At 59.0% G+C, this 24,268-nt stretch overlaps 2 protein-coding genes across 2 annotated transcripts in view; both read left to right on the top strand.

Annotated features, from left to right (window-relative positions):
- Window positions 1-1,761: 1,761 nt before the first annotated feature.
- Window positions 1,762-3,264, top strand: LOC119391869 (uncharacterized). The gene is made up of 2 exons (XM_037659520.1): window positions 1,762-1,825; window positions 1,916-3,264. The coding sequence occupies exons 1-2, from the start codon at window positions 1,762-1,764 to the stop codon at window positions 3,262-3,264; spliced, it is 1,413 nt and encodes a 470-aa protein (XP_037515448.1).
- Window positions 3,265-5,768: 2,504 nt separating this feature from the next.
- LOC119391868 (mucin-19-like) overlaps window positions 5,769-24,268 on the top strand; it is a 41,283-nt gene continuing 22,783 nt past the window's right edge. Inside the window, exons 1-5 of the mRNA XM_037659518.2 lie at window positions 5,769-13,354; window positions 14,264-15,951; window positions 16,090-22,195; window positions 22,613-22,945; window positions 23,288-23,399. Of these exons, the coding sequence (XP_037515446.1) occupies window positions 5,825-13,354; window positions 14,264-15,951; window positions 16,090-22,195; window positions 22,613-22,945; window positions 23,288-23,399 (15,769 nt within the window). The 5' untranslated portion in view covers window positions 5,769-5,824. The remainder of the gene's footprint in view (window positions 13,355-14,263; window positions 15,952-16,089; window positions 22,196-22,612; window positions 22,946-23,287; window positions 23,400-24,268) is intronic.

The following is a 24,268-nucleotide window of genomic DNA, read 5'->3' as shown; positions in this document are numbered from 1 at the left end:
GAGGGTGAGGAGGGAAAGGAGGAGAGACAGTAAAGCATAGCATAGCCTTGTATAGTATAGCAAGTTGGTGGGAAAGGGAATTGAGGGCGAGGAGGGAAAACGGGGTAGAGGGTGAAACATAGAATAGCCATGCTTAGTATGGTATAGCAAGGGTTTGGAAAGGGAAGGGAGGGTAAAGCATGGCATAGTCTTCTACAGTATAGTACAGCAATGGGTGGGAAGGGGAAGTGAGGGTGAGGAGAGACAGTAAAGCATAGCATAGCCTTGTATAGTATAGCAAGTTGGTGGGAAAGGGAATTGAGGGCGAGGAGGAGGGAAAACGGGGTAGAGGGTGAAACATAGAATAGTCATGCTTAGTATGGTATAGCAAGGGTTTGGAAAGGGAAGGGAGGGTAAATCATGGCATAGTCTTCTACAGTATAGTACAGCAAGGGGTGGGAAGGGGAAGTGAGGGTGAGGAGGGAAAGGAGGAGAGACAGTAAAGCATAGCATAGCCTTGTATAGTATAGCAAGTTGGTGGGAAAGGGAATTGAGGGCGAGGAGGAGGAAAAACGGGGTAGAGGGTGAAACATAGAATAGCCATGCTTAGTATGGTATAGCAAGGGTTTGGCAAGGGAAGGGAGGGTAAAGCATAGCATAGTCTTCTACAGTATAGTACAGCAAGGGGTGGGAAGGGGAAGTGAGGGTGAGGAGGGAAAGGAGGAGAGACAGTAAAGCATAGCATAGCCTTGTATAGTATAGCAAGTTGGTGGGAAAGGGAATTGAGGGCGAGGAGGAGGGAAAACGGGGTAGAGGGTGAAACATAGAATAGTCATGCTTAGATGGTATAGCAAGGGTTTGGAAAGGGAAGGGAGGGTAAAGCATGGCATATTCTTCTACAGTATAGTACAGCAAGGGGTGGGAAGGGGATGTGAGGGTGAGGAGGGAAAGGAGGAGAGACAATAAAGCATAGCATAGCCTTGTATAGTATAGCAAGTTGGTGGGAAAGGGAATTGAGGGCGAGGAGGAGGGAAAACGGGGTAGAGGGTGAAACATAGAATAGTCATGCTTAGTATGGTATAGCAAGGGTTTGGAAAGAGAAGGGAGAGTAAAGCATGGCATATTCTTCTACAGTATAGTACAGCAAGGGGTGGGAAGGGGAAGTGAGGGTGAGGAGGGAAAGGAGGAAAGACAGTAAAGCATAGCATAGCCTTGTATAGTATAGCAAGTTGGTGGGAAAGGGAATTGAGGGCGAGGAGGGAAAACGGGGTAGAGGGTGAAACATAGAATAGCCATGCTTAGTATGGTATAGCAAGGGTTTGGAAAGGGAAGGGAGGGTAAAGCATGGCATAGTCTTCTACAGTATAGTACAGCAAGGGGTGAGAAGGGGAAGTGAGGGTGAGGAGGGAAAGGAGGAGGGGAAGGCACCTGAGTCTTAGCACCACTAGTGCGTAGCTGCCTCAGTTTTTTCATCAACAAACACATCGACTGCCCGTTTGTTTTTCGTTCTATATTCGCATTACTTCTTTAAAACGCGCCAATTCTAGCTTCATTAACTTTGGGCGCCGTGGAATGGGCGCTTAACTGCAGATTATGACGGCTGTACTTCTTTTCGTTACCTCTCTTGCTGATCGCTTCATCTCGTATAAACGACAGAAGTTCTTTATATAATGCAGGCGGCGCGACTGAAGCATTGCTGCTTATCTATAGCGATATGCATACCACCCAGACGGGAACACTAAGTGCTAATTTCGCGCAAGCTTATACGCGGCAACCATCGCCATGGATACATTGCTTCTCGAAGCGAGGCTCACTAACAACGGCGTCATTGCCGTGGAGGCAGAACGTAAGGACTTTTAGATGCGAAGCAGCTTTTGCGCTGGGCTTTGTCCGTAGTTCCATTGACGGACCGTCCGCCTTTTAAAACCTACGACAGCCATCACGGACGATGGGTCCGACCACCAGCCGCAGCAACAGCTAATGCAGACGACGTCAATTGGCTCCTCGCCAACAAGTGTAGACGTTATCAGTAATAGCACCAGCAGCGGCAGCGGCGCGTCAGCTCTGACAGCACGATCGACGTCCTACGATCTGAGCATCTCGGAGCAGCTCGTCGTACAGCTCTTCATGGACGAAGTGCACAGCAAGGAAAAGGAGATGGCTGCAGCCATCGCTGCGGAAGCGGCCAGGGAGCCAGAGGAAGGACACGGCGACGTCTTGGCAACCATGACTGAGGACGACTCACAATGGCCCACCTACAGCAGCTCTGCTGCCGGGCGCCGTGGTGCGAGGAGGATTGGATGCGAGGAGCTGGCCGCGCCGTCGACGATGGCCTTCCTACTCTTGGCTGCCGTTCTCGTGTTCAACGTGCTGCTCGCCGTGGTCTACTACGAAGAACGGACGTGGCTGTGCGTGGCGACGGCAGGCCTGATGCATGCACCATCACTGTTGTTCTTCGTGGCCCGCTTCTACACGGTGACCGTCCTGGCAAGCGTCAAGGAAACCTTCATGAGGGCTCTGGTGCTCATCTGGTACTCGGTCACGCTGCCACTACTCCATCTCATGCCACTTTTCACGCTGTCGTCCGTGCTGTTCGACAAGGTGATGATGATGGTGGGCGACCCTTCGGACATGCGCCTGTTCATCGGCCGCCAGGAAGACGTGGCCTTCAGCGACCTGGTCTGGGTGGCCGTGCTGCGCGCCTTCCCGCAGGCGGTGCTGCAACTGTACCTGCTGCTCTTCCCTGGAGGTGCGGCCCTGCTGCGAGGCGACTGGCCCGACTACACCGCCTTTCTGCAAATAGGATCCGTGCTGTCCTGCGCGCTGCTGATCGCATGTGCGGCCACCTTCTACAGCAAGTACATGGTTCGCGGCCGCGGCACCGACGAGGAAACCACGGATGGATCCGCCACCTACGAGACCACCACGACCGCCACCCCGCTACAGGACTGCGACGAAGAAGACACCGGCACGGGCTACCTGCTCAAGTTCGCCGCCTGGCTGCTCATCGCGGTGGCGCGCATCGTGGCCGGCAGCTCGCTGCTGGCCGCCTACTTCGGGCCGGCCGTACTGGCCCTGGCGCTGGCGCACGTGCCCGTAGTCCTGCTATGGTCGCTGGTGTGTCGCACGCGCTACAGCGCAACCAAGTTTTTCGGCGACCTAGCATTGGGACTCATCACGCTCGTGTTTGTGCTCGACTACCGAGCCCTAAACCGCGAAGGGTTGGCCAGCACCATGTCCGCTGTGGTCTATTACTCGCCCCGAACAAGAGTTCGGGGCGAGTAATAGCAACTACAGTGAATTCATGGTGTGCTCCACATGCGAGGACGCGTTAACATCTGGCAAGGTGCCCATGATGAACAGAACTTTGTTTACCCATGCGCTCCTTCGCATCCCCACATGGTTCGCTTTAGTGGGAGGTGGTGAAATTTTTTCTGACATATCTCTGGCCGCCGCATTAGCGCTGGTGTCTTGGTAGCATTATTTGTGCTGCTGTGATGTGTTACTGTGGCACTGTTACATTTCTGTACTGCCATGCTGTTTAATGTCAACTTCTGACCCACCTTTTGGGATTCGGCTTGGTATAAATGGAAACAACTGGCTCCTTCTGCGAGGCGTAACGCCTTACCTCAAAGGTGGTAAAGCGGTGTAATGGGATCGTATAGCTACCGTCACCGTGGCTGCTTTTTAGGAGCTTGCTCGCCAAGCTTCTTATGCTCGCGCCTTGTCCTCGCCTGTGTGACCGTCGGCGCGGCGGCACACACCACGCTCGGCGCAGCTGCGCTCTCTCTGGTGATTTCAAAAATGCTCACAAGATGGCGCCGCCGCTCAAGGCGGCACACACCACGCTCGGCGCAAGCGCGACTGCTCGAGGGCCGCACCTCTCGTTTCGCTGCCTTCCTTTCTCTTCGCCGGGAGCTCACTAAGTGAACACTCTTCTTTGCCGCTCCGCAGCATGAACGGCAGCAGCGCGACGGGCTCGCAACGAAGCAGCATCTCGGGAAGATCTTGCGTTGACAATACCCAGCCAACACATGATGTCACGTTACGCTCTCCGATGCGTATCGTACGACTACAAACGTCCCACCACTATCAGGGGCACCTGTATCGATGTTGCCTTCTCGAACTTTCCATTGCGCCCCATCATCGATGATCCCTTGGCAACATACTTTACTGATCATAAAGCAATCATCTTTAAAGGGAAACGAGTCCCCAAGCTTATCGAGGGACGCCCCTTCTTGTACTTTGTAAAAGAACATCTCTTGTGTATATGTAATGCATATAGTTTATCCATCATAAAGCAATCATCTTTAAAGGGAAACCAGTCCCCGAACTCATCGAGGGACGCCCTTCTTGAACTTGGGAAAACATCTCTTGTGTATATATAATGTTTATAGTTCATCGAAATGTATATATACTTCATCAAAATGAATATAGAGCATCCAGCCTTACATTAATAAACATTGTTTATGTAATCCACATATAACAACGTTGTCACGTTTATATACGATGGTAGAGGAATGTGTTTGAACTTGGTAAAACATCTTTTGTGTATATATTGCCGCAAGTCTTATATTTCATGAGTTGAAGCTTCACCCACAAAGACTGTGGGCAACGCGCTGCGCAGGCCTCGCCGTGATGTGTAGGAAGCTTCGCGATTGTTTTGGAACAATCCGTTAAGATTGCGCGCCGCACGAGAATGTTCCAGCTTTGTCGAGAGATAACGCCTCCAACAGCGATATCGCTGGAAAGTTCGATAGCACCTGTATAAAAGCCGACGCACTTCGCCGCTTGTCAGTTGATCGACGGACGACGCCCTGTTCGCCGCTATCATTGTACAGCGTGTATTGCTGTAGTTCTAGTTCTCATTTTCCCGGCCACAAGTTCGGCCAAATAAACAGTTTCATTCTGCAAACGCCGACTGCTTTCTTCGTCGACGTCACGACCACGTGACAATATAATGTTTATAGTTCATCCAAATGTATATATACTTCATCAAAATGTATATAGTGCATCCAACCGTAAATAATAAACATTGTAGATGTAATGTATGTATAACAACATTGTCGCGTCTATATATGATGGTAGAGGAATGTGCGCGGAGCATTCGCGGGTTACCCGATCATCTCCGAGTAAGCTCCTCTAACATCATTCACTTCGTGGATATGGCGGTGGATTTTTTTTCCACCAACGCTTTGAACGAAGCTACAAATATAACGCCGTTGATGCGGCTCTGGCGTAATGAAATGTTCACAATATTTCGCTCCTGTTCTTGGTTCACCTTTCGACTTCTCCCAAACCCGCCACGGTGGTGTAGTAGTTATGGTGCTCGAATGCTGACCTGAAGGTCGCGGAAGCGAACCCCGGCCGCGGCGGCCGCATTCTTGATGGAGGCGAAAATGCTTGAGGCCCGTGTTCTTGGATTTTGGTGCACGTTAAGAACCCCAGGTGGCCGAAATGTCCGGAGCTCTACTCTACGGCGTCCCTCGTGATCATATCTTAGTTCGGACGTTAAACCCCAACAATTATTATATGATTGTTTTACTTCGCCCATCTGTTTCTCAAAGTATGTCGTCAGCCTCCTTGTACATTCTCCCCATGTTAAAGCATGAAGCAACATTCTGTGTGCGTGACTGCTCTGTTCAACTTTTCTTTCCCTTGTGCTTTCAGTCCAAAAATCCCAAAAAGTTGCAAGCGCGAGCGTAAGGCCATTCGCCGCGCTGATGGAGCTGAACGTCAAAAAGGACCTGGCAGTGCTGAAGGACATAAAAGAGAAACCGAAGGTTACAAAGGCGAACAGCCAGAAACTGATACAAAAAAGGACCCCGCAGGTTGTAACCGCAATATGCCCGCAACGGAAGGTCATGATTGCTACAAAAGCAAGCAGCAAAGCGACCAGGATATTGCCAAGGACCCCCGGGACGTAACGCACGTCAGAAAGAGCGCCCAGAGCACTAAAGCAGCCGAGCGTGACCACGACGCTGCGACAGAAGGCATGCACGACCACGGCTCCACCCTGCAAGACATTGACGACCACGGCACCACAAAGGAAACTGAGCGCCACGAGGGTGCTACGAAGGAAGCCGAGCCTGTCCACAGCACTGCAGCACCAAGTGAGCGCTTCACACCGCCTACGAAGAAACTGAGTGTGACCACCGCCTTGCGGCATGAGACTACAGCGTCCACAGCGCCTCAGAAGAATCCCAGTGCGACTATGGTGCCTGCGAAGATTGCAAGATGGACCACGGCACCTCCGAAGAATCCAAGCACGACCACAGCCCTGCTGCCTGACGCGAGTGCGTATACGGCACTTCATGTGATTCCAAGCGCGACCATGGCGCCTGCGAAGGCCGCGAGTGCGACCACGGCACCTCCGAAGCTTGCAAGCGTGACCACGAAGCCGCCGCCCCACACGAGAACGTGTACAGCACCTCCGAAAAATCCAACCGTGACGATGGCCCTGCCGCCTGAGGCAAGCGCGTCTGCGGTACCTCAGAGGAATCGAAGCGCGACCACGGCACCTGCGCAGCTTGCCAGTGTGACGGCGGCACCTGCAAAGAACTCAAGCGTGACCCCGGCGCTCCCGCACGAGGCGAGTGCCTCTACGGCACCTCAGTGGAATCCAAGCGCGACCACGGCGCCTGCGCAGCTTGCAAATGTGACGGCGGTACCTGCAAAGAATTCAAGCGTGACCTCGGCGCTCCCGCCCGAGGCGAGCGCATCCGCGGCACCTCAGTGGAATCCAAGCGCGACCACGACGCCTGCGCAGCTTGCAAATGTGACGGCGGCACCTGCAAAGAATTCAAGCGTGACCTCGGCGCTCCCACCCGAGGCGAGCGCATCCGCGGCACCTCAGTGGAATCCAAGCGCGACCACGGCGCCTGCGCAGCTTGCAAATGTGACGGCGGCACCTGCAAAGAATTCAAGCGTGACCCCGACGCTCCCGCCCGAGGCGAGCGCCTCCACGGCACAACAGAAGAATCCAAGCGCAACCACGGCGTCTGCGAAGATTGCGAATGCGACCACGGCACCTCCGCAGAACGCAAGCATGACCGTGGCCCTGCCGCCTGAGGCTAGCGCATCCGCGGCACCTAGGAGAAATCCAAGCGTGACCACGGCGCCTGCGCAGCTTGCGAGTGTGACGGCGGCACCTGCAAAGAACTCAAGCGTGACCCCGGCGCTCCTGCCTATGGCGAGCGCCTCTACGGCACCTCAGAAGAATCCAAGCGCAACCACGGCGTCTGCGAAGATTGCGAGTGCGACCATGGTACCTCCGAAGAATGCAAGCATGACCACGACCCTGCCGCCTGAGGCGAGCGCATCTGCGGCACCTGAGAGGAATCCAAGCACGACCACGGCGCCTGCGCAGCTTGCGAATGTGACGGCGGCACCTGCAAAGAACTCAAGCGTGTCCCCGGCCCTGCTGCCTGAGGCGAGCGCATCCGCGGTACCTCAGAGGAATCCAAGCGCGACCACGGCGCCTGCGCGGCTTGCAAATGTGACGGCGGCACGTGGAAAAAACTCAAGCCTGACCCCGGCGCTGCCGCCCGAGGCGAGTGCTTCTACGGCACCTCAAAAGAATCCAAGCGGGACCACGGCGTCAGCGAAAATTGCGAGTGCGACCACGGCACCTCCCAAGAATGCAAGCATGACCACGGCCCTGCCGCCTGAGGCGAGCACATCTGCGGCACCTCAGAGAAATCCAAGCGCGACCACGGCGTCTGCGCAGCTTCCGAGTGCGACCACAGCATCTCCGAAGAATGCAAGCGCGACTACGGCGCTGCCGCCTGAAGCGACTGCGTCTACGGCACCTCACAGGATTCCAAGCGCGATTACGGAACCTGTGCAGCTTGCGAGTGCGACCACGGCACCTCCGAAGAAACCAAACGTGACCATGGCCCTGCTGCCTGAGGCTAGCGCATCCGCGGCACTTCAGAGGAACCCAAGCGCGACCACGGCGCCTGCGAAGATTGCGAGTGAGACCACAGCAGCTCCGCAGAATGCAAGCGCGACTACGGCGCTGCCGCCTGAAGAGACTGCGTCTACGGCACCTCAGAAGAATCCAAGTGCGATTACGGAACCTGCGAAGCTTGCCAGTGCGACAACGGCACCTTCGAAGAAACCAAGCGTGACCACGGCCCTGCTGCCTGACGCGAGTGCATCCACGGCACCTCAAAGGAACCCAAGCGCGTCCACGGCGCCTGCGAAGATTGCGAGTGTGACCACGGCACCTCTAAAGAACCCAAGCGTGACCATGGTCCTGACTCCCGAGGCGATCACATCCACGGCACCTCAGGGGAATCGAAGCGTGACCACGGTGCATACGAACCTCGCGAGTGCGACCATGGCACCTTCGAAGAATCCAGTCGTGACCACGGTTCTTCTGCCTGAGGCAAGTGCGTCGACGGCGACGGCACCTCAGAAGAATCCAAGTGCGACCATGGCCCTGCCACCTCAGGCGAGCGCGTCTGCAGTACCTCAGAGGAATCCAAGCGCCACCACGGCGCCTGCGCAGCTTGCGAGTGTGACGGTGGCACCTGCAAAGAAGTCAAGCGTGACCCCGGCGCCCCTGCCTGAGGCCAGGTCCTCTATGACACCTCAGAAGAATCCAAGCGCGACCACGGCGTCTGCGAAGATTGCGAGTGAGACCACGGCACCTCCGAAGAATGCAAGCATGACCACGACCCTGCCGCCTGAGGCGAGCGCATCTGCGGCACCTGAGAGGAATCCAAGCACGACCACGGCGCCCGCGCAGCTTGCGAGTGTGACGGCGGCACCTGCAAAGAACTCAAGCGTGACCCCTGCGCTCCTGCCCGATTCGAGTGCCACTACGGCACCTCAGAAGAATCCAAGCGCGACCACGGCGTCTGCGAAGATTGCGAGTGCGACCATGGCACCTCCGAAGAATGCAATCATGACCATGGCCCTGCCGCCTGAGGCGAGCGCCTCTACGGCATCTCAGAAGAATCCAAGCGCGACCACGGCGTCTGCGAAGATTACAAGTGCGACTACGGCACCTCCGAAGAATGCAAGCAAGACCACGAACCTGCCGCCTGAAGCGAGCGCATCCGCGGCACCTCAGAGGAACCCAAGCGCGACCACGACGCCAACGCAGCATGCAAGTGTGTCGGCCTCACCTGGAAAAAACTCAAGCCTGACCCCGGCGCTCCCGCCCGAGGCGAGTGCTTCTACGGCACCTCAGGAGAATCGAAGCGGGACCACGGCTTCTGCGAAGATTGCGAGTGCGACCACGGCACCTCCGAATAATGCAAGCATGACCACGGCCCTGCCGCCTGAGGTAAGCGCGTCTGCGGCACCTCAGAGAAATCCAAGCGCGACCACAGCGTCTGTGCAGCTTCCGAGTGTGACCACAGCATCTCCGCAGAATGCAAGCGCGACTACGGCGCTGCCGCCTGAAGGGACTGCGTCTACGGCACCTCAGAAGAATCCAAGTGCGATTACGGAACCTGCGAAGCTTGCGAGTGCGACCACGGCGCCTTCGAAGAACCCAAGCATGACCACGACCCTGCTGCCTGACGCGAGCGCATCCACGGCACCTCAGACGAATCGAAGCGTGACCACGGTGCCTGCGAACATCGCGAGTGCGACCATGGCACCTTCGAACAATCCAGTCGTGACCACGGCCCTTCTGCCTGAGGCGAGCGCCTCTACGGCACCTCAGCAGAATCCCAGCGCGACCACGCCGTCTGCGAAGATTGCGAGTGAGACCACGGCACCTCCGAAGAATGCAAGCATGACCACGACCCTGCCTACTGAGGCGAGCGCATCTGCGGCACCTGAGAGGAATCCAAGCACAACCACGGCGTCTGCGCAGCTTGCAAGTGTGACGGCGGCACCTGCAAAGAACTCAAGCGGGACCCCGGCGCTCCTGCCCGATTCGAGTGCCACTACGGCACCTCAGAAGAATCCAAGCGCGACCACGCCGTCTGCGAAGATTGCGAGTGAGACCACGGCACCTCCGAAGAATGCAAGCATGACCACGACCCTGCCTACTGAGGCGAGCGCATCTGCGGCACCTGAGAGAAATCCAAGCACAACCACGGCGTCTGCGCAGCTTGCGGGTGTGACGGCGGCACCTGCAAAGAACTCAAGCGGGACTCCGGCGCTCCTGCCCGATTCGAGTGCCACTGCGGCACCTCAGAAGAATCCAAGCGCGACCACGCCGTCTGCGAAGATTGCGAGTGAGACCACGGCACCTCCGAAGAATGCAAGCATGACCACGACCCTGCTGCCTGAGGCGAGCGCATCTGCGGCACCTGAGAGGAATCCAAGCGCAACCACGGCGTCTGCGCAGCTTGCGAGTGTGACGGCGGCACCTGCAAAGAACTCAAGCGGGACCCCGGCGCTCCTGCCTGAGGCGAGCGCCTCTACGGCACCTCAGCAGAATCCCAGCGCGACCACGCCGTCTGCGAAGATTGCGAGTGAGACCACGGCACCTCCGAAGAATGCAAGCATGACCACGACCCTGCCTACTGAGGCGAGCGCATCTGCGGCACCTGAGAGGAATCCAAGCACAACCACGGCGTCTGCGCAGCTTGCAAGTGTGACGGCGGCACCTGCAAAGAACTCAAGCAGGACCACGGCGCTCCTGCCTGAGGCGAGCGCCTCTACGGCACCTCAGAAGAATCTAAGTGCGACCACGGCGTCTGCGAAGATTGCGAGTGCGACCACGGCACCTCCAAAGAATGCAAGCATGACCACGACCCTGCCGCCTGAGGCGAGCGCGTCTGCAGCACCTCAGAGGAATCCAAGCGCGACCACGGCGCCTGCGCAGCTTGCGAGTGTGCTGGCGGCACCGGCAAAGAACTCAAGCGTGTCCACGGCCCTTCTGCCTGAGGCGAGCGCATCCGCGGCACCTCAGAGGAATCCAAGCACGACGACGGTGCCTGCGCAGCTTGAAAGTGTGACGGCGGCACCTGGAAAAAACTTAAGCGCGACCCCGGTGCTCCCGCCCGAGGCGAGTGCTTCTACGGCACCTCAGAAGAATCGAAGCGGGACCACGGCGTGTGCAAAGATTGCGAGTGCGACCACGGCGCCTCCGAAGAATGCAAGCATGACCACGACCCTGCCGCCTGAGGCGAGCGCATCTGCGGCACCTGAGAGGAATCCAAGCACGACCACGGCGCCTGCGCAGCTTGCGAATGTGACGGCGGCACCTGTAAAGAACTCAAGCGTGTCCCCGGAACTGCTGCCTGAGGCGAGCGCATCCGCGGTACCTCAGAGGAACCCAAGCGCGACCACGGCGCCTGCGCGGCTTGCAAATGTGACGGCGGCACGTGGAAAAAACTCAAGCCTGACCCCGGCGCTGCCGCCCGAGGCGAGTGCTTCTACGGCACCTCAAAAGAATCCAAGCGGGACCACGGCGTCAGCGAAAATTGCGAGTGCGACCACGGCACCTCCCAAGAATGCAAGCATGACCACGGTCCTGCCGCCTGAGGCGAGCACATCTGCGGCACCTCAGAGAAATCCAAGCGCGACCACCGCGTCTGCGCAGCTTCCGAGTGCGACCACAGCATCTCCGAAGAATGCAAGCGCGACTACGGCGCTGCCGCCTGAAGCGACTGCGTCTACGGCACCTCACAGGATTCCAAGCGCGATTACGGAACCTGTGCAGCTTGCGAATGCCACCACGGCACCTCCGAAGAAACCAAACGTGACCATGGCCCTGCTGCCTGAGGCTAGCGCATCCGCGGCACTTCAGAGGAACCCAAGCGCGACCACGGCGCCTGCGAAGATTGCGAGTGAGACCGCAGCAGCTCCGCAGAATGCAAGCGCGACTACGGCGCTGCCGCCTGAAGAGACTGCGTCTACGGCACCTCACAGGATTCCAAGCGCGATTACGGAACCTGTGCAGCTTGCGAGTGCGACCACGGCACCTCCGAAGAAACCAAACGTGACCATGGCCCTGCTGCCTGAGGCTAGCGCATCCGCGGCACTTCAGAGGAACCCAAGCGCGACCACGGCGCCTGCGAAGATTGCGAGTGAGACCGCAGCAGCTCCGCAGAATGCAAGCGCGACTACGGCGCTGCCGCCTGAAGAGACTGCGTCTACGGCACCTCAGAAGAATTCAAGTGCGATTACGGAACCTGCGAAGCTTGCCAGTGCGACAACGGCACCTTCGAAGAAACCAAGCGTGACCACGGCCCTGCTGCCTGACGCGAGTGCATCCACGGCACCTCAAAGGAACCCAAACGCGTCCACGGCGCCTGCGAAGATTGCCAGTGTGACCACGGCACCTCTAAAGAACCCAAGCGTGACCATGGTCCTGACTCCCGAGGCGATCACATCCACGGCACCTCAGGGGAATCGAAGCGTGACCACGGTGCATACGAACCTCGCGAGTGCTACCATGGCACCTTCGAAGAATCCAGTCGTGACCACGGTTCTTCTGCCTGAGGCAAGTGCGTCGACGGCGACGGCACCTCAGAAGAATCCAAGTGCGACCATGGCCCTGCCACCTCAGGCGAGCGCGTCTGCAGTACCTCAGAGGAATCGAAGCGCCACCACGGCGCCTGCGCAGCTTGCGAGTGTGACGGCGGCACCTGCAAAGAACTCAAGCGTGACCCCGGCGCCCCTGCCTGAGGCCAGCTCCTCTATGACACCTCAGAAGAATCCAAGCGCGACCACGGTGTCTGCGAAGATTGCGAGTGAGACCACGGCACCTCCGAAGAATGCAAGCATGACCACGACCCTGCCGCCTGAGGCGAGCGCATCTGCGGCACCTGAGAGGAATCCAAGCACGACCACGGCGCCCGCGCAGCTTGCGAGTGTGACGGCGGCACCTGCAAAGAACTCAAGCGTGACCCCTGCGCTCCTGCCCGATTCGAGTGCCACTACGGCACCTCAGAACAATCCAAGCGCGACCACGGCGTCTGCGAAGATTGCGAGTGCGACCATGGCACCTCCGAAGAATGCAATCATGACCATGGCCCTGCCGCCTGAGGAGAGCGCCTCTACGGCATCTCAGAAGAATCCAAGCGCGACCACGGCGTCTGCGAAGATTACAAATGCGACTACGGCACCTCCGAAGAATGCAAGCAAGACCACGACCCTGCCGCCTGAAGCGAGCGCATCCGCGGCACCTCAGAGGAATCCAAGCGCGATCACGACGCCAGCGCAGCTTGCAAGTGTGTCGGCCTCACCTGGAAAAAACTCAAGCCTGACCCCGGCGCTCCCGCCCGAGGCGAGTGCTTCTACGGCACCTCAGGAGAATCGAAGCGGGACCACGGCTTCTGCGAAGATTGCGAGTGCGACCACGGCACCTCCGAATAATGCAAGCATGACCACGGCCCTGCCGCCTGAGGTAAGCGCGTCTGCGGCACCTCAGAGAAATCCAAGCGCGACCACAGCGTCTGTGCAGCTTCCGAGTGTGACCACAGCAGCTCCGAAGAATGGAAGCGCGACTACTGCGCTGCCGTGTGAAGCGACTGCGTCTACGGCACCTCAGAGGAATCCAAGCGCGATTACGGAACCTGTGCAGCTTGTGAGTGCGACCACGGCACCTCCGAAGAAACCAAGCGTGACTACGGCCCTGCTGCCTGAGGCGAGTGCATCCGTGGCACTTCGGAGAATCCCAAGCGCGACCACGGCGCCTGTGAAGTTTGCGAGTGTGACAACAGCATCTCCGCAGAATGCAAGCGCGACTACGGCGCTGCCGCCTGAAGGGACTGCGTCTACGGCACCTCAGAAGAATCCAAGTGCGATTACGGAACCTGCGAAGCTTGCGAGTGCGACCACGGCGCCTTCGAAGAACCCAAGCATGACCACGACCCTGCTGCCTGACGCGAGCGCGTTCACGGCACCTCAGACGAATCGAGGCGTGACCACGGTGCCTGCGAACATCGCGAGTGCGACCATGGCACCTTCGAACAATCCAGTCGTGACCACTGCCCTTCTGCCTGAGGCGAGCGCCTCTACGGCACCTCAGCAGAATCCCAGCGCGACCACGCCGTCTGCGAAGATTGCGAGTGAGACCACGGCACCTCCGAAGAATGCAAGCATGACCACGACCCTGCCGACTGAGGCGAGCGCATCTGCGGCACCTGAGAGGAATCCAAGCACAACCACGGCGTCTGCGCAGCTTGCAAGTGTGACGGCGGCACCTGCAAAGAACTCAAGCGGGACCCCGGCGCTCCTGCCCGATTCGAGTGCCACTACGGCACCTCAGAAGAATCCAAGCGCGACCACGGCGTCTGCGAAGATTGCGAGTGCGACCATGGCACCTCCGAAGAATGCAATCATGACCATGGCCCTGCCGCCTGAGGCGAGCGCCTCTACGGCATCTCAGAAGAATCCAAGCGCGACCACGGCGTCTGCGAAGATTACAAGTGCGACTACGGCACCTCCGAAGAATGCAAGCAAGACCACGAACCTGCCGCCTGAAGCGAGCGCATCCGCGGCACCTCAGAGGAATCCAAGCGCGACCACGACGCCAACGCAGCATGCAAGTGTGTCGGCCTCACCTGGAAAAAACTCAAGCCTGACCCCGGCGCTCCCGCCCGAGGCGAGTGCTTCTACGGCACCTCAGGAGAATCGAAGCGGGACCACGGCTTCTGCGAAGATTGCGAGTGCGACCACGGCACCTCCGAATAATGCAAGCATGACCACGGCCCTGCCGCCTGAGGTAAGCGCGTCTGCGGCACCTCAGAGAAATCCAAGCGCGACCACAGCGTCTGTGCAGCTTCCGAGTGTGACCACAGCATCTCCGCAGAATGCAAGCGCGACTACGGCGCTGCCGCCTGAAGGGACTGCGTCTACGGCACCTCAGAAGAATCCAAGTGCGATTACGGAACCTGCGAAGCTTGCGAGTGCGACCACGGCGCCTTCGAAGAACCCAAGCATGACCACGACCCTGCTGCCTGACGCGAGCGCATCCACGGCACATCAGACGAATCGAAGCGTGACCACGGTGCCTGCGAACATCGCGAGTGCGACCATGGCACCTTCGAACAATCCAGTCGTGACCACGGCCCTTCTGCCTGAGGCGAGCGCCTCTACGGCACCTCAGCAGAATCCCAGCGCGACCACGCCGTCTGCGAAGATTGCGAGTGAGACCACGGCACCTCCGAAGAATGCAAGCATGACCACGACCCTGCCTACTGAGGCGAGCGCATCTGCGGCACCTGAGAGGAATCCAAGCACAACCACGGCGTCTGCGCAGCTTGCAAGTGTGACGGCGGCACCTGCAAAGAACTCAAGCGGGACCCCGGCGCTCCTGCCCGATTCGAGTGCCACTACGGCACCTCAGAAGAATCCAAGCGCGACCACGCCGTCTGCGAAGATTGCGAGTGAGACCACGGCACCTCCGAAGAATGCAAGCATGACCACGACCCTGCCTACTGAGGCGAGCGCATCTGCGGCACCTGAGAGAAATCCAAGCACAACCACGGCGTCTGCGCAGCTTGCGGGTGTGACGGCGGCACCTGCAAAGAACTCAAGCGGGACTCCGGCGCTCCTGCCCGATTCGAGTGCCACTGCGGCACCTCAGAAGAATCCAAGCGCGACCACGCCGTCTGCGAAGATTGCGAGTGAGACCACGGCACCTCCGAAGAATGCAAGCATGACCACGACCCTGCTGCCTGAGGCGAGCGCATCTGCGGCACCTGAGAGGAATCCAAGCACAACCACGGCGTCTGCGCAGCTTGCGGGTGTGACGGCGGCACCTGCAAAGAACTCAAGCGGGACTCCGGCGCTCCTGCCCGATTCGAGTGCCACTGCGGCACCTCAAAAGAATCCAAGCGGGACCACGGCGTCAGCGAAAATTGCGAGTGCGACCACGGCACCTCCCAAGAATGCAAGCATGACCACGGTCCTGCCGCCTGAGGCGAGCACATCTGCGGCACCTCAGAGAAATCCAAGCGCGACCACCGCGTCTGCGCAGCTTCCGAGTGCGACCACAGCATCTCCGAAGAATGCAAGCGCGACTACGGCGCTGCCGCCTGAAGCGACTGCGTCTACGGCACCTCACAGGATTCCAAGCGCGATTACGGAACCTGTGCAGCTTGCGAGTGCCACCACGGCACCTCCGAAGAAACCAAACGTGACCATGGCCCTGCTGCCTGAGGCTAGCGCATCCGCGGCACTTCAGAGGAACCCAAGCGCGACCACGGCGCCTGCGAAGATTGCGAGTGAGACCACAGCAGCTCCGCAGAATGCAAGCGCGACTACGGCGCTGCCGCCTGAAGAGACTGCGTCTACGGCACCTCACAGGATTCCAAGCGCGATTACGGAACCTGTGCAGCTTGCGAGTGCGACCACGGCACCTCCGAAGAAACCAAACGTGACCATGGCCCTGCTGCCTGAGGCTAGCGCATCCGCGGCACTTCAGAGGAACCCAAGCGCGACCACGGCGCCTGCGAAGATTGCGAGTGAGACCACAGCAGCTCCGCAGAATGCAAGCGCGACTACGGCGCTGCCGCCTGAAGAGACTGCGTCTACGGCACCTCAGAAGAATCCAAGTGCGATTACGGAACCTGCGAAGCTTGCCAGTGCGACAACGGCACCTTCGAAGAAACCAAGCGTGACCACGGCCCTGCTGCCTGACGCGAGTGCATCCACGGCACCTCAAAGGAACCCAAACGCGTCCACGGCGCCTGCGAAGATTGCCAGTGTGACCACGGCACCTCTAAAGAACCCAAGCGTGACCATGGTCCTGACTCCCGAGGCGATCACATCCACGGCACCTCAGGGGAATCGAAGCGTGACCACGGTGCATACGAACCTCGCGAGTGCTACCATGGCACCTTCGAAGAATCCAGTCGTGACCACGGTTCTTCTGCCTGAGGCAAGTGCGTCCACGGCGACGGCACCTCAGAAGAATCCAAGTGCGACCATGGCCCTGCCACCTCAGGCGAGCGCGTCTGCAGTACCTCAGAGGAATCCAAGCGCCACCACGGCGCCTGCGCAGCTTGCGAGTGTGACGGCGGCACCTGCAAAGAACTCAAGCGTGACCCCGGCGCCCCTGCCTGAGGCCAGCTCCTCTATGACACCTCAGAAGAATCCAAGCGCGACCACGGTGTCTGCGAAGATTGCGAGTGAGACCACGGCACCTCCGAAGAATGCAAGCATGACCACGACCCTGCCGCCTGAGGCGAGCGCATCTGCGGCACCTGAGAGGAATCCAAGCACGACCACGGCGCCCGCGCAGCTTGCGAGTGTGACGGCGGCACCTGCAAAGAACTCAAGCGTGACCCCTGCGCTCCTGCCCGATTCGAGTGCCACTACGGCACCTCAGAACAATCCAAGCGCGACCACGGCGTCTGCGAAGATTGCGAGTGCGACCATGGCACCTCCGAAGAATGCAATCATGACCATGGCCCTGCCGCCTGAGGCGAGCGCCTCTACGGCATCTCAGAAGAATCCAAGCGCGACCACGGCGTCTGCGAAGATTACAAGTGCGACTACGGCACCTCCGAAAAATGCAAGCAAGACCACGACCCTGCCGCCTGAAGCGAGCGCATCCGCGGCACCTCAGAGGAATCCAAGCGCGATCACGACGCCAGCGCAGCTTGCAAGTGTGTCGGCCTCACCTGGAAAAAACTCAAGCCTGACCCCGGCGCTCCCGCCCGAGGCGAGTGCTTCTACGGCACCTCAGGAGAATCGAAGCGGGACCACGGCTTCTGCGAAGATTGCGAGTGCGACCACGGCACCTCCGAATAATGCAAGCATGACCACGGCCCTGCCGCCTGAGGTAAGCGCGTCTGCGGCACCTCAGAGAAATCCAAGCGCGACCACAGCGTCTGTGCAGCTTCCGAGTGTGACCACAGCAGCTCCGAAGAATGGAAGCGCGACTACTGCGCTGCCGTGTGAAGCGACTGCGTCTACGGCACCTCAGAGGAATCCAAGCGCGATTACGGAACCTGTGCAGCTTGTGAGTGCGACCACGGCACCTCCGAAGAAACCAAGCGTGACTACGGCCCTGCTGCCTGAGGCGAGTGCATCCGTGGCACTTCGGAGAATCCCAAGCGCGACCACGGCGCCTGTGAAGTTTGCGAGTGTGACAACAGCATCTCCGCAGAATGCAAGCGCGACTACGGCGCTGCCGCCTGAAGGGACTGCGTCTACGGCACCTCAGAAGAATCCAAGTGCGATTACGGAACCTGCGAAGCTTGCGAGTGCGACCACGGCGCCTTCGAAGAACCCAAGCATGACCACGACCCTGCTGCCTGACGCGAGCGCGTCCACGGCACCTCAGACGAATCGAGGCGTGACCACGGTGCCTGCGAACATCGCGAGTGCGACCATGGCACCTTCGAACAATCCAGTCGTGACCACTGCCCTTCTGCCTGAGGCGAGCGCCTCTACGGCACCTCAGCAGAATCCCAGCGCGACCACGCCGTCTGCGAAGATTGCGAGTGAGACCACGGCACCTCCGAAGAATGCAAGCATGACCACGACCCTGCCGACTGAGGCGAGCGCATCTGCGGCACCTGAGAGGAATCCAAGCACAACCACGGCGTCTGCGCAGCTTGCAAGTGTGACGGCGGCACCTGCAAAGAACTCAAGCGGGACCCCGGCGCTCCTGCCCGATTCGAGTGCCACTACGGCACCTCAGAAGAATCCAAGCGCGACCACGCCGTCTGCGAAGAGTGCGAGTGAGACCACGGCACCTCCGAAGAATGCAAGCATGACCACGACCCTGCCGCGTGAGGCGAGCGCATCTGCGGCACCTGAGAGGAATCCAAGCACAACCACGGCGTCTGCGCAGCTTGCGAGTGTGACGGCGGCACCTGCAAAGAACTCAAGCGGGACCCCGGCGCTCCTGCCTGAGGCGAGCGCCTCTACGGCACCTCAGCAGAATCCCAGCGCGACCACGCCGTCTGCGAAGATTGCGAGTGAGACCACGGCACCTCCGAAGAATGCAAGCATGACCACGACCCTGCCTACTGAGGCGAGCGCATCTGCGGCACCTGAGAGGAATCCAAGCACAACCACGGCGTCTGCGCAGCTTGCAAGTGTGGCGGCGGCACCGGCAAATAACTCAAGCGTGTCCACGGCCCTTCTGCCTGAGGCGAGCGCATCCGCGGCACCTCAGAGGAATCCAAGCACGACGACGGTGCCTGCGCAACTTGAAAGTGTGACGGCGGCACCTGGAAAAAACTTAAGCGTGACCCCGGTGCTCCCCCCCGAGGCGAGTGCTTCTACGGCACCTCAGAAGAATCCAAGCGGGACCACGGCGTGTGCGAAGATTGCGAGTGCGACCACGGCGCCTCCGAAGAATGCAAGCATGACCACGGCCCTGCCGCCTGAGGCGAGCGCGTCTGCGGCACCTCAGAAGAATTCAAGTGCGATTACGGAACCTGCGAAGCTTGCGAGTGCGACCACGGTGCCTTCGAAGAATCCAAGCGTGACTACGACCCTGCTGCCTGACGCGAGCGCATCCACGGCACCTCAGACGAATCGAAGCGTGACCACGGCGCCTGCGAACATCGCGAGTGCGACCATGGCACCTTCGAAGAATCCAGTCGTGACCACGGCCCTTCTGCCTGAGGCGAGTGCGTCGACGGCACCTCAGAAGAATCCAAGTGCGACCACGGCGTCTGCGAAGATTGCGAATGTGACCACGGCACCTCCGAAGAATACAAACATGACCACGGCCCTGCCACCTCAGGCGAGCGCGTCTGCAGCACCTCAGAGGAATCCAAGCGCCGCCGCGGCACCCGCTCAGCTTGCGAGTGTGACGGCGGCACCTGCAAAGAACTCAAGCGTGACCCCGGCGTTCCTGCCTGAGGCGAGCGCCTCTACGGCACCTCAGAAGAATCCCAGCGCGACCACGCCGTCTGCGAAGATCGCGAGTGAGACCACGGCACCTCCGAAGAATGCAAGCATGACCACGACCCTGCCGCCTGAGGCGAGCGCGTCTGCAGCACCTCAGAGGAATCCAAGCGCCGCCACGGCACCCGCGCAGCTTGTGAGTGTGACGGCGGCACCTGCAAAGAACTCAAGCGCGACCCCGGCGCTCCTGCCTGAGGGGAGCGCCTCTACGGCACCTCAGAAGAATCCCAGCGCGACCACGCCGTCTGCGAAGATCGCGAGTGAGACCACGGCACCTCCGAAGAATGCAAGCATGACCACGACCCTGCCGCCTGAGGCGAGCGCATCTGCGGCACCTGAGAGGAATCCAAGCATAACCACGGCGTCTGCGCAGCTTGCGAGTGTGACGGCGGTACCTGCAAAGAACTCAAGCGCGACCCCGGCGCTCCTGCCTGAGGCGAGCGCCTCTACGGTACCTCAGAAGAATCCCAGCGCGACCACGCCGTCTGCGAAGATCGCCAGTGAGACCACGGCACCTCCGAAGAATGCAAGCATGACCACGACCCTGCCGCCTGAGGCGAGCGCATCTGCGGCACCTGAGAGGAATCCAAGCGCGACCACGGCGCCTGCGCAGCTTGCGAGTGTGATGACGGCACCTGCAAAGAACTCAAGCGTGTCGACGGCCCTTCTGCCTGAGGCGAGCGCATCCGCGGCACCTCAGATGAATCCAAGCACGACGACGGTGCCTGCGCAGCTTGAAAGTGTGACGGCTGCACCTGGAAAAAACTCAAGCGTGACCCCGGCGCTCCCGCACGAGGCGAGGGCTTCTACGGCACCTCAGAAGAATCCAAGTGGGACCACGGCGTCTGCGAAGATTGCGAGTGCGACCACGGCGCCTCCGAAGAATGCAAGCATGACCACGGCCCTGCCGCCTGAGGCGAGCGCGTCTGCGGCACCTCGGAGAAATCCAAGCGCGACCACAGCGTCTGCACAGCTTCCGAGTGCGACCACAGCAGCTCCGCAGAATGCAAGCGCGACGACGGTGCTGCCGCCTGAAGCGATTGCGTCTACGGCACTTCAGAGGAATCCAAGTCCGAGTACGGAACCTGCGAAGGTTAAGAGTGCGACCACGGCACCTTCGAAGAACCCAAGCGTGACCACGACCCTGCTGCCTGACGCGAGCGGATCCGCGGCACCTCAGAGGAACCCAATCGCGACCACGGCGCCTGCGAAGATTGAATGTGTGACCACGGCACCTGTAAAGAACCCAAGCGTGACGATGGTCCTGACTCCCGAGGCAATTACATCCACGGCACCTCAGAGGATTCGAAGCGTGACCACGGCGCCTGCAAACCTCGCGAGTGCGACCATGGCACCTTCGAAGAATCCAGTCGCGACCATGGCCCTGCTGCCTGAGACGAGTGCGTCGACGGCACTTCAGGGGAATTTAAGCGCGACCACGGCGCCTGCGAAGTGTGGGAGTGCGACCACGGCACCTTCGCAGAATGGAAGCGCGACCCTGGCGCTGCCGCCTGAAGCGACTGCGTCTGCGGGACCTGCAAGGAATCTAAGCGCGATTACGGAACCTGCGAAGCTTGCGAGTGCGACCACGGCGCCTCCGAAGAACCCTAGCGTGACCGCGGCCCTGCTGCCTGCGGCGAGTGCATCCGCGGCCCCTCAGATGAACCCAAGCGCAACCACGGCGCCTGCGAAGAACACAGGCGTTATGACGGCGCTGATGCCTAAGGCGAATGCGTCTGTGTTACGTCAGAAGGTTCTAACCGCGAACATGGCGTCTGGGAACCTTGGGAGTGTAATCACGACACCTCCGAAGAATGCAAGCGCGACCACTGCTCTGCCGCCCGGGGCGAGTGCGTCTACGGCGCCTCAGAAGATTGGAAGTGCGACCACAGCGCCTGCGAAGCTTGCGAGTGCGACCACGGCACCTCCGAAGAATGCAAGCTTGGCCACGGCCCTGCTGCCCGAGGCGAGCGCGTCTACGGCACCTCAGAGGAATCCAAACGCGACCACGGCGCCTGCGCAGCTTGCGATTGCGACAGCGGCACCTCCGAAAAATCCAATCATGACCACGGCCCTGCTGCCCGAGGCGAGCGCGTCTATGGCACCTCAGAGGAATCCAAACGCGACCACGGCGCCTTCGATGATGGCGAGTGCGACCACGGCGATGCCGCCCGAGGCGAGCGCGTCCACGGCACCTCCGGTCAATCTATCCACATCTACGGCGCTGCTGCACGGAGCTATTGCGTCCACTTCGTCTCCGAAGATACCAACCATAACTGCGGCACGAGGCGAGCGCGGCGATGGAGCTGCGGCCCGAGGCGGGCCACGAGGGCTTTGTTGTGGCCCGGGCGCTCGTGGCGGATATGAAGGCCGAGCACAGGGAGATGCCGTAGACATGCAACGAAAGCCTAATTTGCGCAGGGTAGGAACGTACATCGACTGGCGTGTGCACGTAGTCTTTGTCTTAGTAATTATAGTAATCGCCGCCTTGTCACGAAGGTACTTCTCTTTTATTAATTATCCTGAAGAGAATGTTTTGCCAAGATATCGTAAATCAAGAATTCTTCCCGAATCGTACCCTCTGCCGTTTCGAAAGCGTAAATATGACCATGGGCTTCCTCGCATTCTGCTCTATAACCGAACTGGACATGGCTGGCGCCCAGAGCGGTTACTTTCCTGTCCAAACAAATACAACTCCTGGGACGCGTGTGAAGTTACCACATTCGAGGGCGATTTTAGTCGTAGCGACGCTGTGGTCGTTATAGCGGACCGCTCTACAAATCTTCTCTTGCCTGAACTGCGCTTCAGCTTTCAATTCTGGGTATTTTGGACCAAACAGGCCGGGCCTCCACAGAATGAGGACGTTGTGGATAATAACTCACCCTTATTGAGGCTCCGGTCTGACCTGTTCACCTGGACCATGGCCTACAGAGACGACGCCGACATTGTCGTTCCGTACAAGACGTGGCGCTGTGGCTTACCAACAGACACTCCTCTCACTTCGATCGTCAAGCGGAACCGCGAAATCCTGAAGACTAAGCCGAGAAAAGACGCCGCTTGGATCGTCGGCAGCTGTGAGCACTACCGCTTCGCAATGGAAATGCAGACACTCGGCACAGTTGTCGACCAAGCTAAAGTCACTGCGGCCAGTGGCACTGGCACGGGCGGCACGGTTAGCGTTCGTCTGTTTCACGATTGCGGAGTTGAGGAATGTTTATCGCGAGGCGCGTGCATACGTCATATCGCCGAGAACTACAATTTCGTAGTCGTCTCTTTAGAACCAGAGTGTTTCCAAAGCGCCTACGAGTTAATCTACGATGCGTTTGAATACGACGTAGTTCCCGTTGTACTAGCGCCACCAAATTCCACTCTAAATGTTCCCGACCACTCTGTGATCACCTCGGCAGACATGCGGAAACCGGGAGAACTTGCTGCCCTGCTGCGGGACCTCCTGAACGACCCCGCGAGGTACGAGAGCTATTTTGCCTGGAAACAAAACTGTTCATGGGCGCAGCCCGAAGCGGAACTGTGTCCATTGTGCCGTGCATTGCGGAATACTCCCGAGGAGTCTGCCAAGCATGTTCGCTACGTCCACGAGTGGTGGAACCGACGCTCACTCTGTCGGCGTGAGTACTTGCATGGTATTGACTCAGCGTTCGTACCGGAACAGTGAATGGAATGATAGAAAGTAAAAGCTCACATGACGAGGACAGAGAAGAGGCTTGAAAAGAGGCACTTCTCGGTCCTCGTCTTGTGCGCGTTTAGTTTCCGTCACTTCTTACAAGAGTGCCCGAACAGTCACTTCATTGAATGAAGACCTCCTATGTGCTATCCGAGATAATAGAATGGTTAGTGCCATATCGCTCTGCAACGATTTCTCACTCCCAAGGGCTCATCCGGAGTGGTGTTCGTCTAGCGATATAGTTAATCTTTTAAATCGTCCTGAATTCCAGCGTCTGTATTCCTAGCTTGCTTGATCAGGAACTTACGTCGATCGATATCTTGCTTGAAATATGTGGCTGCGGTCCCCTTCGTTGCGACTCATTCCTTTCTCGTTATTCGAAGACCTGCGTACGACGGTGAAGCGTTCGCTGTTGAGTACTCCACGAGGCATTGTGCAGCACGTATACAGACCGCTGCAATTTTGTCCATGTGGGCCCTGGCATCTGTTCGACGTTGGCCTTTACTATAGTTCAGTGCGACGATCGCCTCTCGTTTGGTCACGTACTGTCGGCCGCAAAAGCTTGCGGGATGTGCAGCGCGTGGCGGAGCGACGGAAAACTGCATTGCTGCGTCACCTACCGTGATGCGGCGGGTGTTGAGGCTATCGGCCGCAGCCTCCGCGATTGAATCCGGCAACGGCACGTTGTCTAAACGCGACGTCGCTAATCGTCCCGGCTGATAGTCTCAACACCCGCCGCATCACGGTAGGTGACGCACCAATGCAGTTTTCCGTCGCCCCGCCACGCGCTGCACATCCCGCAAACTTTTGCGG

This window comes from Rhipicephalus sanguineus, chromosome 4 (assembly GCF_013339695.2).
Source record: "Rhipicephalus sanguineus isolate Rsan-2018 chromosome 4, BIME_Rsan_1.4, whole genome shotgun sequence".
NCBI lineage: Eukaryota > Metazoa > Arthropoda > Arachnida > Ixodida > Ixodidae > Rhipicephalus > Rhipicephalus sanguineus.
Note: the sequence above shows the minus strand (reverse complement) of the source record. Positions and strands in the feature narration are given on the sequence as shown.

Coding starts and splice junctions, on each gene's coding strand:
- LOC119391869 (XM_037659520.1), top strand. CDS start 1,762: ATGGATACATTGCTTCTCGAAGCGAGGCTCACTAACAACGGCGTCATT. Junction 1,826..1,915: donor CATTGCCGTGGAGGCAGAAC/GTAAGGACTTTT, acceptor AACCTACGACAG/CCATCACGGACGATGGGTCC.